Below are 12,069 nucleotides of genomic sequence, written 5' to 3' on the forward strand. Positions count from 1 at the left end.
ATTAAAGTGGATCTTTCTGACTCCCTCTATAAATAGGGATTCCTTCCACCCTCTGGAAGACCCCTAGTCTGCACCATATTCTGGGTAAGGTTTTTTTTTTTTTTTTACTTTTCTGTAGGCCAAGCATCTCTATGCATTCCCTGTGGTCTGTTAGCTTTGGGCTGTGGCTCCACAATGATGCACAGTTGCCCACAAGTCGCAGTAAAATTGCAGAAAAAGCGCAACTCACATGAACATATGATGGAAAAGAAAGTTGCAGGACACTTTGGTTTACAAGACGACTTGCAGTTGGAGTAATGCAAATTTACATTGAATTAACTTGTGTCACCCCAACCTTAAATAGGGGTCGTCCGACTGTTTAATTAGGTCATCAGTATCTGATCAGCGGGGGTCCGACTCCCAGCACCCCTGCGAATCGGCTCCTTCAAGAGAGACCATGAGTGCCACGGCGCGCCTCTTCCTAGGCCAGTGATGTCACGCGCATCGGTCACATGGCCTAGGCGCTGCTCAGCCCCATTCAAGTGAGTGGGACTGAGCTGCAATACCAAGCACAGCCCCTGTCCAGTGGATGGTGCGGTGCTTGGTAAGCTGCGAGGAGGCCTCTGCTCTTACCGGAGTGCTGCAGCTTCCTCAAATCAGCAGATCAGCCGGGGTCGTGGGTGTCAGACCCCACTGATCAGATATTGATGACCTATATCCTTTGGATAGGCTGTTCTTTTCTTTAAAGGGGTTGTCTGAGGGTTTAAAGCGGGTGACCTATCAATTCAGTCTTCCATAGACTGATGAAGAGACACTGCACCTTCACTCACAGGAAGAGTGGCATCATACACCCCCAATCAAGGATTAGAAAAATATGGCTGCTTTCTTTCAGTGACGGCGCCACCTCTGTGCCCAGGATGTGTGTGGTATTGCAGCTCTGCCCAATTGAAGTGAATGAGGCTGAGCTGTCGTCATACCTTGCGCACCCCGTGGACACACATGGAGCTGTTTTTGGGAGAAAGCAGTCATGTTTTTCTAATCCTTTTAACTTTCAGGACCCTATAAAATAGAAAGGAAGCGACACCAGCGATCAGTAAAGGAAACCATATCGGCTTTTAAAAACTGTTCGCACTATCCCCGGCCTAAATCCGCAGAAGCAGCTAGTGTTGCTTGAAAGTCGTGGAAGCGAATCCTCGTTATGCCCTTGAACAAATCGATTTCTTTTTAATTGCGCTAATGAATTCTACTAAAGAAGGCTAATATACCTGAAATGATGGGCACAGAATAATAGACAGATGCAACCCCCCCATGGGCTTAACTGTAACGCATTGGCATTTGCAGCCATTATAATATATGCAAACTATCCCGTTAAATATCTCCGCAGCTTTCAGCTCTATTAGCATAAATGTCTGCTAATAATGCAAATTCACGCCGAGGCAGTGACGGATCCGTGCTGCGGAGCAGACGAGTACAGTTAAACCACCAAAACAAATAAACCCATTTGCATGAAATTATGAAAAGAAAAAAAAATATTAAAATATCCGGTTGGAAAGAATATTGCAATCTGTGTCGAAAATTGACGTTATTATTCTGGGAGCTGCAATTCATCTATTTGCGCACTAGGTGGCGCCGACCACTCGGCACCGTCCAGGCTATAGTGACAGCAGGAGGGGGGTTACATTTTGCTGACAGCTGCAGAAGATGCCTGATATTTGACATCATTAGGATTCTTCCTGTATAAATGTTATCGAGCGCTGGCATTCGGCAATTAGGGTTAAATTATGCTCTTAATACTCTAGGCTGCGGGATTCAAAGGCAAGTCTAATGGAAGCCGATGGGCTCTGCATTCCCCGGTAGGTGCTGCGCTCGTTTTGACAGAGCCCATCGCGTTTTGCTAATTGCGAACGCTCCTTTCCCTCTTTGTTATTAATGGCCAAATTACCGTCGGGCGGGATGTGGAGCTGCCCCTTTAATGCCATGACCCCAATCTGTGAGTGCGCAGACAGTCCATTAGATCGTAGTACATCAAGGCGCGCAACTTTCCTCGCAGCGCTGCCTACAAATCTGTGTCTGGGCCTTAACAAGATGTCATCACGGAGCTTAAATCAGCCCCTGGAGTCGAGGAGGAAGGTAATGAGATGGTGCCCAGAGGAGTTCGGAGGGGGGGCTTAGAGACCATTATTGGGGATATATTGTATTACGGGCCGGAATAATGGCATTGACTTCAGTATGAACTGAACCCCGGCCGGGTGCTGTGAAGCCTGGCATCAAGACTGAGTAGGACTTCTTCAGGAATATTCCTGCACAGTATGATACTTAATACCATCAGAGCAGTGATGGCAGTCACCAGAAAACAAGAAAATGTGCACCTGGAGAAGTCTGCAGTGTCTCTGATCCTCTCTTCACCCAGACAGAATCTCAGCTTCCTGTTGCCACCACTAGGGGGCCCTAACTGTATGCAGTGCCTTGCTAATTGGGCTCTCTTGTCAGGACATCCTTTGTCCGTACGCCCTATTAGAAAGTACAGATGTCATAGAGGGGGTTCCCAACACAAGACCTCTCTCTAGGAGGCAGAACAGAGAGCCGACAACTCTTACTATGGCAGGCTCTATGGTCTGTAAGGTTAAATGCACACGTTCAGGAAATTCGTGCGGATTTGCATGCGGATTTTCCTCTCCACATTGAAGTGAATGGAGAAAATCTGTTCAGGAAAAATTAAATAAATTGACATGCCGCGGATTTTAAAATCCGCACCGTGGGTCAAAACCCGCACGGAAAAATCTGCATCACGTGCATGAGAATTTCAAATTCTCATAGAATACAGTCGTGGCCAAAAGTTTTGAGAATTACATAAATATTGGAAATTGGAAAAGTTGCTGCTTAAGTTTTTATAATAGCAATTTGCATATACTCCAGAATGTTATGAAGAGTGATCAGATGAATTGCATAGTCCTTCTTTGCCATGAAAATTAACTTAATCCCAAAAAAACCTTTCCACTGCATTTCATTGCTGTCATTAAAGGACCTGCTGAGATCATTTAGGCTGCGTTCACACGGGCGAGATTTCCGCGCGGGTGCAACGCGGTAGGTGAACGCATTGCACCCGCACTGAATCTGGACCCATCCATTTCAATGGGGCTGTTCAGATGAGCGATGATTTTCACGCATCACTTATGCGTTGCGTGAAAATCGCAGCATGCTCTATATTCTGCGTTTTTCACGCAACGCAGGCCCCATAGAAGTGAATGGGGTTGCGTGAAAATCGCAAGCATCTGCAAGCAAGTGCGGATGCGGTGCGATTTTCACGCACGGTTGCTAGGTGACTGTCTATACACTGTATTATTTTCCCTTATAACATGGTTATAAGGGAAAATAATAGCATTCTGAATACAGAATGCTTAGTAGAAGGTCAATTGAGGGTTAAAAAATAAAAAAAATTAACTCACCTTGTCCTCTTGTTCGCGTAGTTCTCCCGGTCTTTAGTTCTTTAAAAAGATGAACTATGGGCTAAAGGACCTTTGATGACGTAAGATCACATGCTCCAATCACATGGTCCATCACCGCGGTGATGGACCATGTGATTGGAGCATGTGATCTTACGTCATCAAAGGTCCTTTAGCCCATAGTTCATCTTTTGAGAAGTTAAAGAAGAGACCGGGACTTACGCGAACAAACGGAGAAGGTGAGTTAATTTTTTTTATTTTTTTTAACCCTCAACTGATCACCTACTATGCATTCTGTTTTCAGAATGCTATTATTTTCCCTTATAACCATGTTATAAGGGAAAATAATAACATCTACACAACACCGAACCCAAACCTGAACTTCTGTGAAGAAGTTCGGGTCTGGGTACCACAGTCGGTTTTTTATCACGCGCGTGCAAAACACATTGCACACGCACGATAAAAACTGAACAACGGAACGCAATCGCAGTCAAAACTGACTGCAATTGCATTCCTACTCGCGCGGGTTTGCCGCAACACACCGGGACGCATCCGGAACTAATCCGGACACGCTCGTGTGAACCCAGCCTTAGGTAATCGTCTTGTTAACTCAGGTGAGAATGTTGACGAACACAAGGCTGGAGATCATTATGTCAGGCTGATTGGGTTAAAATGGCAGACTTGACATGTTAAAAGGAGGGTGATGCTTGAAATCATTGTTCTTCCATTGTTAACCATGGTGACCTGCAAAGAAACGCGTGCAGCCATCATTGCGTTGCATAAAAATGGCTGCACAGGCAAGGATATTGTGGCTACTAAGATTGCACCTCAATCAACAATTTATAGGATCATCAAGAACTTCAAGGAAAGAGGTTCAATTCTTGTTAAGAAGGCTTCAGGGCATCCAAGAAAGTCCAGCAAGCGCCAGGATCGTCTCCTAAAGAGGATTCAGCTGCGGGATCGGAGTGCCACCAGTGCAGAGCTTGCTCAGGAATGGCAGCAGGCAGGTGTGAGCGCATCTGCACGCACAGTGAGGCGAAGACTTTTGGAAGATGGCCTTGTGTCAAGAAGGGCAGCAAAGAAGCCACTTCTCTCCAAAACAAACATCAGGGACAGATTGATCTTCTGCAGAAAGTATGGTGAATGGACTGCTGAGGACTGGGGCAGTCATATTCTCCGATGAAGGCTCTTTCCGATTGTTTGGGGCATCTGGAAAAAGGCTTGTCCGGAGAAGAAAAGGTGAGCGCTACCATCAGTCCTGTGTCATGCCAACAGTAAAGCATCCTGAGACCATTCATGTATGGGGTTGCTTCTCATCCAAGGGAGAGGGCTCACTCACAATTTTGCCCAAAAACACAGCCATGAATAAAGAATGGCACCAAAACACCCTCCAACAGCAACTTCTTCCAACAATCCAACAACAGTTTGGTGAAGAACAATGCATTTTCCAGCACGATGGAGCACCGTGCCATAAGGCAAAAGTGATAACTAAGTGGCTCGGGGACCAAAACGTTGACATTTTGGGTCCATGACCTGGAAACTCCCCAGATCTTAATCCCATTGAGAACTTGTGGTCAATCCTCAAGAGGCGGGTGGACAAACAAAAACCCACTAATTCTGACAAACTCCAAGAAGTGATTATGAAAGAATGGGTTGCTATCAGTCAGGAATTGGCCCAGAAGTTGATTGAGAGCATGCCCAGTCGAATTGCAGAGGTCCTGAAAAAGAAGGGCCAACACTGCAAATACTGACTCTTTGCATAAATGTCATGTAATTGTCGATAAAAGCCTTTGAAACGTATGAAGTGCGTGTAATTATATTTCACTACATCACAGAAACAACTGAAACAAAGATCTAAAAGCAGTTTAGCAGCAAACTTTGTGAAAACTAATATTTGTGTCATTCTCAAAACTTTTGGCCACGACTGTACAATATACATGACCTACGGTGCGGATTTTCCGCACGCAAATCCGCACTCAATCCCGATAGTGTGCATTTAGCCTAAGGCTCCTTACACTCTCCACAAGGAGAAATAGTACCCTCCCGGATCCCCGACAAAGGCCTCTCACCCCAGCTAACAATTCTCTGTGCTGTGCCCTGACGATGGGCAATCACCCTGAAACAGCCGTCTATAGATGAAGTACTGGCTTGTCATAATCCTAAGTTATGTTGCAAGGCCTGTTTAAAGGGTCGAACATTGATTTATAAGATTGCTGATAGTTTACAACTAGTGGCACCAAAGGTTTTGGATAGAGAGCTAATTTACATTCCTCCAGGAAGACATGGTGGTTCTCAAAGCTAGAAATATGCCAGATAAGATAGCGATCATGAGCCCCAAGTTTCTACCCTTCCTGTTAATCATCCCATTGAAAAACACTACAGTTGGCGCCTCCCCAGCTGATGTGGCTGAAAAATGGGAATGATCAGCTTGCTGCAATTGGAGAAAAGACAGATGTCTGGGGTACGTCCACACAGGGAAGAATTGCTGCAAAAACCCTAAGGTCTGTCTCTTCTCTGTTTGTAACGATTTATTGTTCCCTGTGATCAGCCGCATCACCTTTGGCACTCCAGCTGCGGCAAAACTACAACTCCAACCATGCTCACTTGCTTGGCTGTTCTTGTAACTCCTATAGAAGTGAATGGAGCATTCTGGGAGTTGTAGTCCAAGAGCAGCTGGATTGCCGGAGGTTGCTGATCCCTTCTGTAGTGAATTACAGTACTAGCAAAGTGCATGGGGTTTTAAGAAACCTTATCTACATGCTGCGGAAAACAAAGTGACCTGCGGTGCAGAACTTAAGTATCCACCGTGGACGTTCGCTGAGCAGTTGCTGCAAAATCTGCTGCAGAAATACTTCCCCGTGTGGATGTACCCCAGAGAGGTTTCCCAATTTTATGTTCATACAGCTTCAGTTCCTCTCTAAGGGCTTATTCAGATGAGAGATTTTCACTGCCTGGACCTGTCAATGAAAGTGCAGAGGGGTCGATAGTTGCAGAGAGAGCAGAGCCTCTAGGTGTAATGGCAACGCCCCCGTTGCTCCTAGAGGCTCATCTGCATATATTATAACATCATCTTCCTCAGCAATGCGGGCACATATGGACATGGGACCAATACAGATGCCTTCAGCTGCCAAGTGCAACTTGTAACAGGTCAGCCAGTGTCATAGGTACAAATCTGATGATAGGTGCCCTTTAATTTAAAGGGGTTTTCTGAGTTGACACTCTGCAAACCTGATGGTCAGGAATACATACAGTAGATAAGCGAGGTCTAGCAAAAGAAAAATGCTATTTCCACACATACCTAGTACAGCTCTGGCCCCTTTGTTTACATGCAGTTGCAGAGCTGTGGGGGCGTGTAACAACATTCTGTGACGTTCTTCTCATGAATATTTGTGGGTGTCAGCTAAGACTGCCTTTCCCCTCGCCCTGCCCTGTCCTGGTTCTCTTTGCAGACCATCATCCATGGTTACTCACACTGTCAGCCTGGCTCTTCCCAGTAGTCACTGACCTCACACAGATATTCATTCTTCTGGTTACCCTGCTGACCATTTAAATCCTGCAGGGGGCGTGACCTTGCTCTAGCCCACTTTTCAGACCTCAGTACCGATGTTCTCTGCACTTGACTATGGCCCATACCCACTGGCAACTGATAAGCTAGCCTCTATGAGGATGGCTTCTGAATGGACTGGACTTGCCTGACAGTTCTCAGCTAAGGATGGTGCATGATGAGACAGCTAAGCCTGCAGACATCAGCAGTGAGGACCCGAGCACAGGGGGCATGACTTGTCCCTCCAGCACTGCAGACATCAGCAGTGAGGACCCGAGCACAGGGGGCGTGACTTGTCCCTCCAGCACTGCAGACATCAGCAGTGAGGACCCGAGCACAGGGGGCGTGACTTGTCCCTCCAGCACTGCAGACATCAGCAGTGAGGACCCGAGCACAGGGGGCGTGACTTGTCCCTCCAGCACTGCAGACATCAGCAGTGAGGACCCGAGCACAGGGGCCGTGACTTGTCCCTCCAGCACTGCAGACATCAGCAGTGAGGACCCGAGCACAGGGGGCGTGACTTGTCCCTCCAGCACTGCAGACATCAGCAGTGACTTCTCCCTCCTTGCAGCCCTACTGTCACTATGAAGCTGCAGACACCATTAACTTCAAGGCACTTTATTCTAACATAACGGTATTATTGGCGCTGGAGGCTCTGCTGTCTTTGCAACTGACCTGGCAGACCTCCGTTGCGTTTTTCAGCTTTGTTTCTGTGGCCATTTTGCAAAAGGGCCAATAGGAAAGTGCAGCCATACTGGTTGTTACTGGTTATGTTTGCTTCTTAGAAACTGATGGTATCATGCTGTCAGCCTGGGGAAGCAAGAAGTACGTCTACTTTCACGTTTCTCGCGTTTTGGCTTTCCGTTTGTGACATCCCTTCAGGGCTCTCACAAACGTTCCAAAACGGATCAGTTTGCACTGTGCATTCTGAATGAAAAAGGATCCGCTCAGAATGCATCAGTTCAATCTCCATTCCGCTTGCAGCGTTTTGGTGTCCGTCTGATGAAACTGAGCAAAACGGATCCGTCCTGGCACACAATGTAAGTCAATGGGGACGGATCCGTTTTCACTGACACAATCTGGCACAATAGAAAACGGATCCGTCCCCCATTGACTTTTAATGGTGTTCAAGACGGATCCGTCTTGGCTATGTTAAACATAATACAAACGGATCCGTTCTGAACGGATGCAGACGGTTGTATTATCTGAACGGATCCGTCCACAAAACGCGAGTGTGAAAGTGACCTTAGCCATAATCCAAAGGGGGCATCCGATTTGGCTACACCTGATATGGTCACATTTGCAATATGGCTGCTACAACAAAACAGAAAAAAATATTAATATCTGTATAAATGAAAAAAGCATAATCACCAAAAACTGAATTAAAGGGAGTCTGTCATCAGCATTTCACTTTTTTAACCCTTCCCATAGCCCCCGAGCATGCTTACAGTTAATAAAAACGTTACCTCTGGCATCAATCCTGGACTTATAGAACCTTAAAAAACGATCTTTATAACTTATGCAAATGAGGGCTCGCAAGTGCCCAGGGGCGGCGTTACTCTCTTAGGTGCCCTGCTTGCTCAGCCTTCTCATTGCGTCCCCCCGCCCCTTCCTACCCTCCGTCCGCCCATCCTTTCCCTCTGACCGCCTTTCTACTAACTTGTTATTCCGCCGAGATCCTGCGCACTCAGTCAGTCGGCCGGCGCATGCGCACTGCGATGCCCATTCCTTGTATGGTATCACAGTAATTAATGCGCATGCGCCGGCTTCTAGCCGTTAGCCAGCGCATGCGCAATAGTTACTGTGATGCCGTACAAGGAATGGGCATCGCAGTGCGCAGGCGCCGGCCGACGGACTGACTGCGCAGGATCTCGGCGAAATAACAAGTTAGTAGAAAGGCGGTCAGAGGGAAAGGATGGGCGGGCGGAGGGTAGGAAGGGGCGGGAGGACGCAATGAAAAGGCTGGGCAAGCAGGGCACCTAAGAGAGTAACGCCGCCCCTGGGCACTTGCGAGCCCTCATTTGCATAAGTTATAAAGATCGTTTTTGATGGTTCTATAAGTCCAGGATTGATGCCAGAGGTAACGTTTTTATTAACTGTAAGCATGCTCGGGGGCTATGGGAAGGGTTAAAAAAGTGAAATGCTGATGACAGACTCCCTTTAAGTGGTTGGAATTTTTAAAGGGAAGCTCCACATTTGCAACCTACGCTTTTTATTCCTTTAAACTAAAAGAACTTTACAAAAAGTCTTAATGAAAAAAAAATCCTATCATTTTTTTTTTTGTCTACAGTTCCTATGCAGAGCTATGTGTTTCTATGGTAACAAACAACAAAAAACTGTAATCTGATAATGCTGTCCTGTAACCGCATATCTGTCCACTACTTCTTTCTAATCTACAAAATGTGTGTATGCAAGAAGTAGTGGAAGTAAAACTGCAGGATTGTTTGTAGTCTGTTACCATGGAGACATATAAGTCTGCATAGGAGCTGTAGACTCAAAATGAAATGTTAGATTCTTTTGCTGTTTCAACTTTGCAAATCAAATTTAATGTCCTGTATACTCTTATAGGTTATTGGTAGAGCTCCTGTGTCATGATTCTGTATTGGATCAGGCTTCATCATGGCTGCCAGCTGTAGTTTTTGTCCTGTGCATGCGCCATTGTATAATTCCTAATTTTTTTTGTTTGTTTTGTGTCTTTCAGTAAATTTTGAAGCGTTGATCATCACAATGGGCGTGGTGGCGGGAATCCTTGTGCTGAGTATCATAGTTTGCTGTTGTTACTGTTGCTACTGTCGAAAGAGTTCAAGTTCACGGCTGTAAGTCATTTTTTTATGAACTTTTCTGCTTTCAAGGTCCGTTTGGATAGCCTTGCATATGTCATATATCCATTTCCCTTATTTTTATGCCTGCCTGCTAACAGAGGTGTGCAAGCACAAGAGAAAGTGACGAGTGGCTGTGATTGGAGATAACTCCAATCCTCGACATTTTACCCGTCAGTTACTACAGTCAATATCGACCGCGACAACTAAGCCTTTAGACAGAGGGAGCGCACTTCCTCTCTCCACCCATTCCCCGCAGCATTCTCAAGGCACCCAGGCCTGCCACGTCACGGCTCCTATTACACTCTATTGCCTTCTGCCTCTGCCTATTCTCAACAGTACAGAAGTATTGCTGTGAATAATAAAAGCGATTAAACGCAGGTTCATGCTCCCTAAGGGGACTAATTTAAAAAAAAAGTAAAAATCAGCTGAATAACGGTTTAAAATATTTTAAAAAAATTGTTCTAAATTAAAAAAAAAAAGTTTCCAGTTATTTATATTTATATCTCCTGATATATGAATTATTAAAATATCACGTTATTTAGCAGGCGCAGTAAAAAGTGTAAGAAAAAAAATCCCCTATTTCAGAACTCTTCTTTTTTGGTCACCTTGCCTCTTGGGGAAAAAAAAGAAAAATGATTAAAAGGTCACATGTGCATAAGGGTCCATTCACACGTCCATAGTGTATTGCGGATCCGCAATACACCCAGCCGGCACCCCCCATAGAACTGCCTATTCTTGTCCGCGGACATGTTCTATTTTTTTCCGGAGCCGCGGACCGGAAGATCGGGGGCACGCTCCGGAAATGCGCTGTGTGCTGTCCGCATCCATTCCTGCCCCAAAAAGAATGAATGGGTCCGCACCCGTTCCTCACTACGCGGAACGGATGCGGACACATTCTACGGACTTGTGAATGGAGCCTAAATGGTATCAATAAAAACTGCAGTTCACCACACTAAAAACAAGCGTCCTTCTCAGCAGAAAATGAAAAAGTTACTGGTGACAAAATATGGCAACACAAAGCATTTTTTTTTTTTTTTCTAAGTTAAAAAAATATATATTTAAAGTAGTAAAACAAAACAAACATTTTTATCACACGTTGAACGCCATAAAAACAAAGCCCAAAAAGCTTAAAAAAAAAACGGTTCTGTTAAAAAGTACAACTCTTCCAACAACAAAAGTAAGCTGTCATATGGCTATGTTTATGACAAAAATAAAATGTCACCCTCAAAAATGTACTTGATCCTTAAAGGGGTATTCTTATCTTATACATTGGTGGTATATTGCTAGGATACGAGATCAGTGTCAGATAGGTGCAGGTCCCACTTCTGGACCTGTTCCTAAACCCCAGCATGAGGCTCCCGAAGTAAAGGAGAGCGCACCGCGCACCATTGACTGTTATAGGAGTTCTAAAAACAGCTGAGAGCTGGCTTGGCTGATTAGAGAGGTGGCCACATGAAAACATGGTACCTCCAAATTTTTTGTACAACACATTTTTAATGGGAAGAAAAGAGGAGTGAAGTCATTACGGATGGACATTCAAATTGATCACTGAGGTACACGGTATGGAGAGGCCTCCCTGTTCTCAGATCTGTTCTATAGGACTAGATCGGTGACTGTGTTTAGTAAGCTTTGCACTAGTCTGTAAAACAGCCCCTTGTAACTTTTGCAAAAAGGGAATTGAAATTCTTTATACAGCCAGATAACGTTTAATTTTGTTTTGTCGCTTCTAGAAGACTGGAAGCAGAAGAAGAAAATCTCATCCGAGAACGTGAGAAGAGGAAACAAGAGTCCCTACAGAGGTACAGGGTTTACTGTCATTTCATGCAGCTGCCATTGTGAATGCATTATTCAGAGATAAGATCTGCTAGATGAATTAACCTTTTCAGCTGTTGTTTCTGATCAACCTCTAAGGCGGTGTTCACATTTGCATGAATATGGAGGAAGTTTATTATTCATACTGTTCATCTAAAAACACTATAATACTAAGACCACATATCTCACTATATAATACTGTCCCATGTACAAGAATATAACTACTATAATACTGCTCCTATGTACAAGAATATAACTACTATAATACTGCCTCCTATGTACAAGAATATACCTACTATAATACTGCTACTATGTACACGAATATAACTACTATAATACTGCCTCCTATGTACAAGAATATAACTACTATAATACTGCTCCTATGTACAAGAATATAACTACTATAATACTGCTACTATGTACACGAATATAACTACTATAATACTGCCTCCTATGTACAAGAATATAA

At 44.8% G+C, this 12,069-nt stretch overlaps 1 protein-coding gene across 1 annotated transcript in view; it reads left to right on the forward strand.

The window, feature by feature from the left end:
* Positions 1–12,069, forward strand: part of LOC121000602 (pituitary tumor-transforming gene 1 protein-interacting protein-like) — a 65,738-nt gene that overhangs the window by 24,967 nt on the left and 28,702 nt on the right. The window contains exons 4-5 of the mRNA XM_040431134.1: positions 9,668–9,782; positions 11,519–11,587. Coding sequence (XP_040287068.1) covers positions 9,668–9,782; positions 11,519–11,587 — 184 coding nt within the window. The remainder of the gene's footprint in view (positions 1–9,667; positions 9,783–11,518; positions 11,588–12,069) is intronic.

This window comes from Bufo bufo, chromosome 5, assembly GCF_905171765.1.
Source record: "Bufo bufo chromosome 5, aBufBuf1.1, whole genome shotgun sequence".
Taxonomy (NCBI): Eukaryota; Metazoa; Chordata; class Amphibia; order Anura; family Bufonidae; genus Bufo; species Bufo bufo.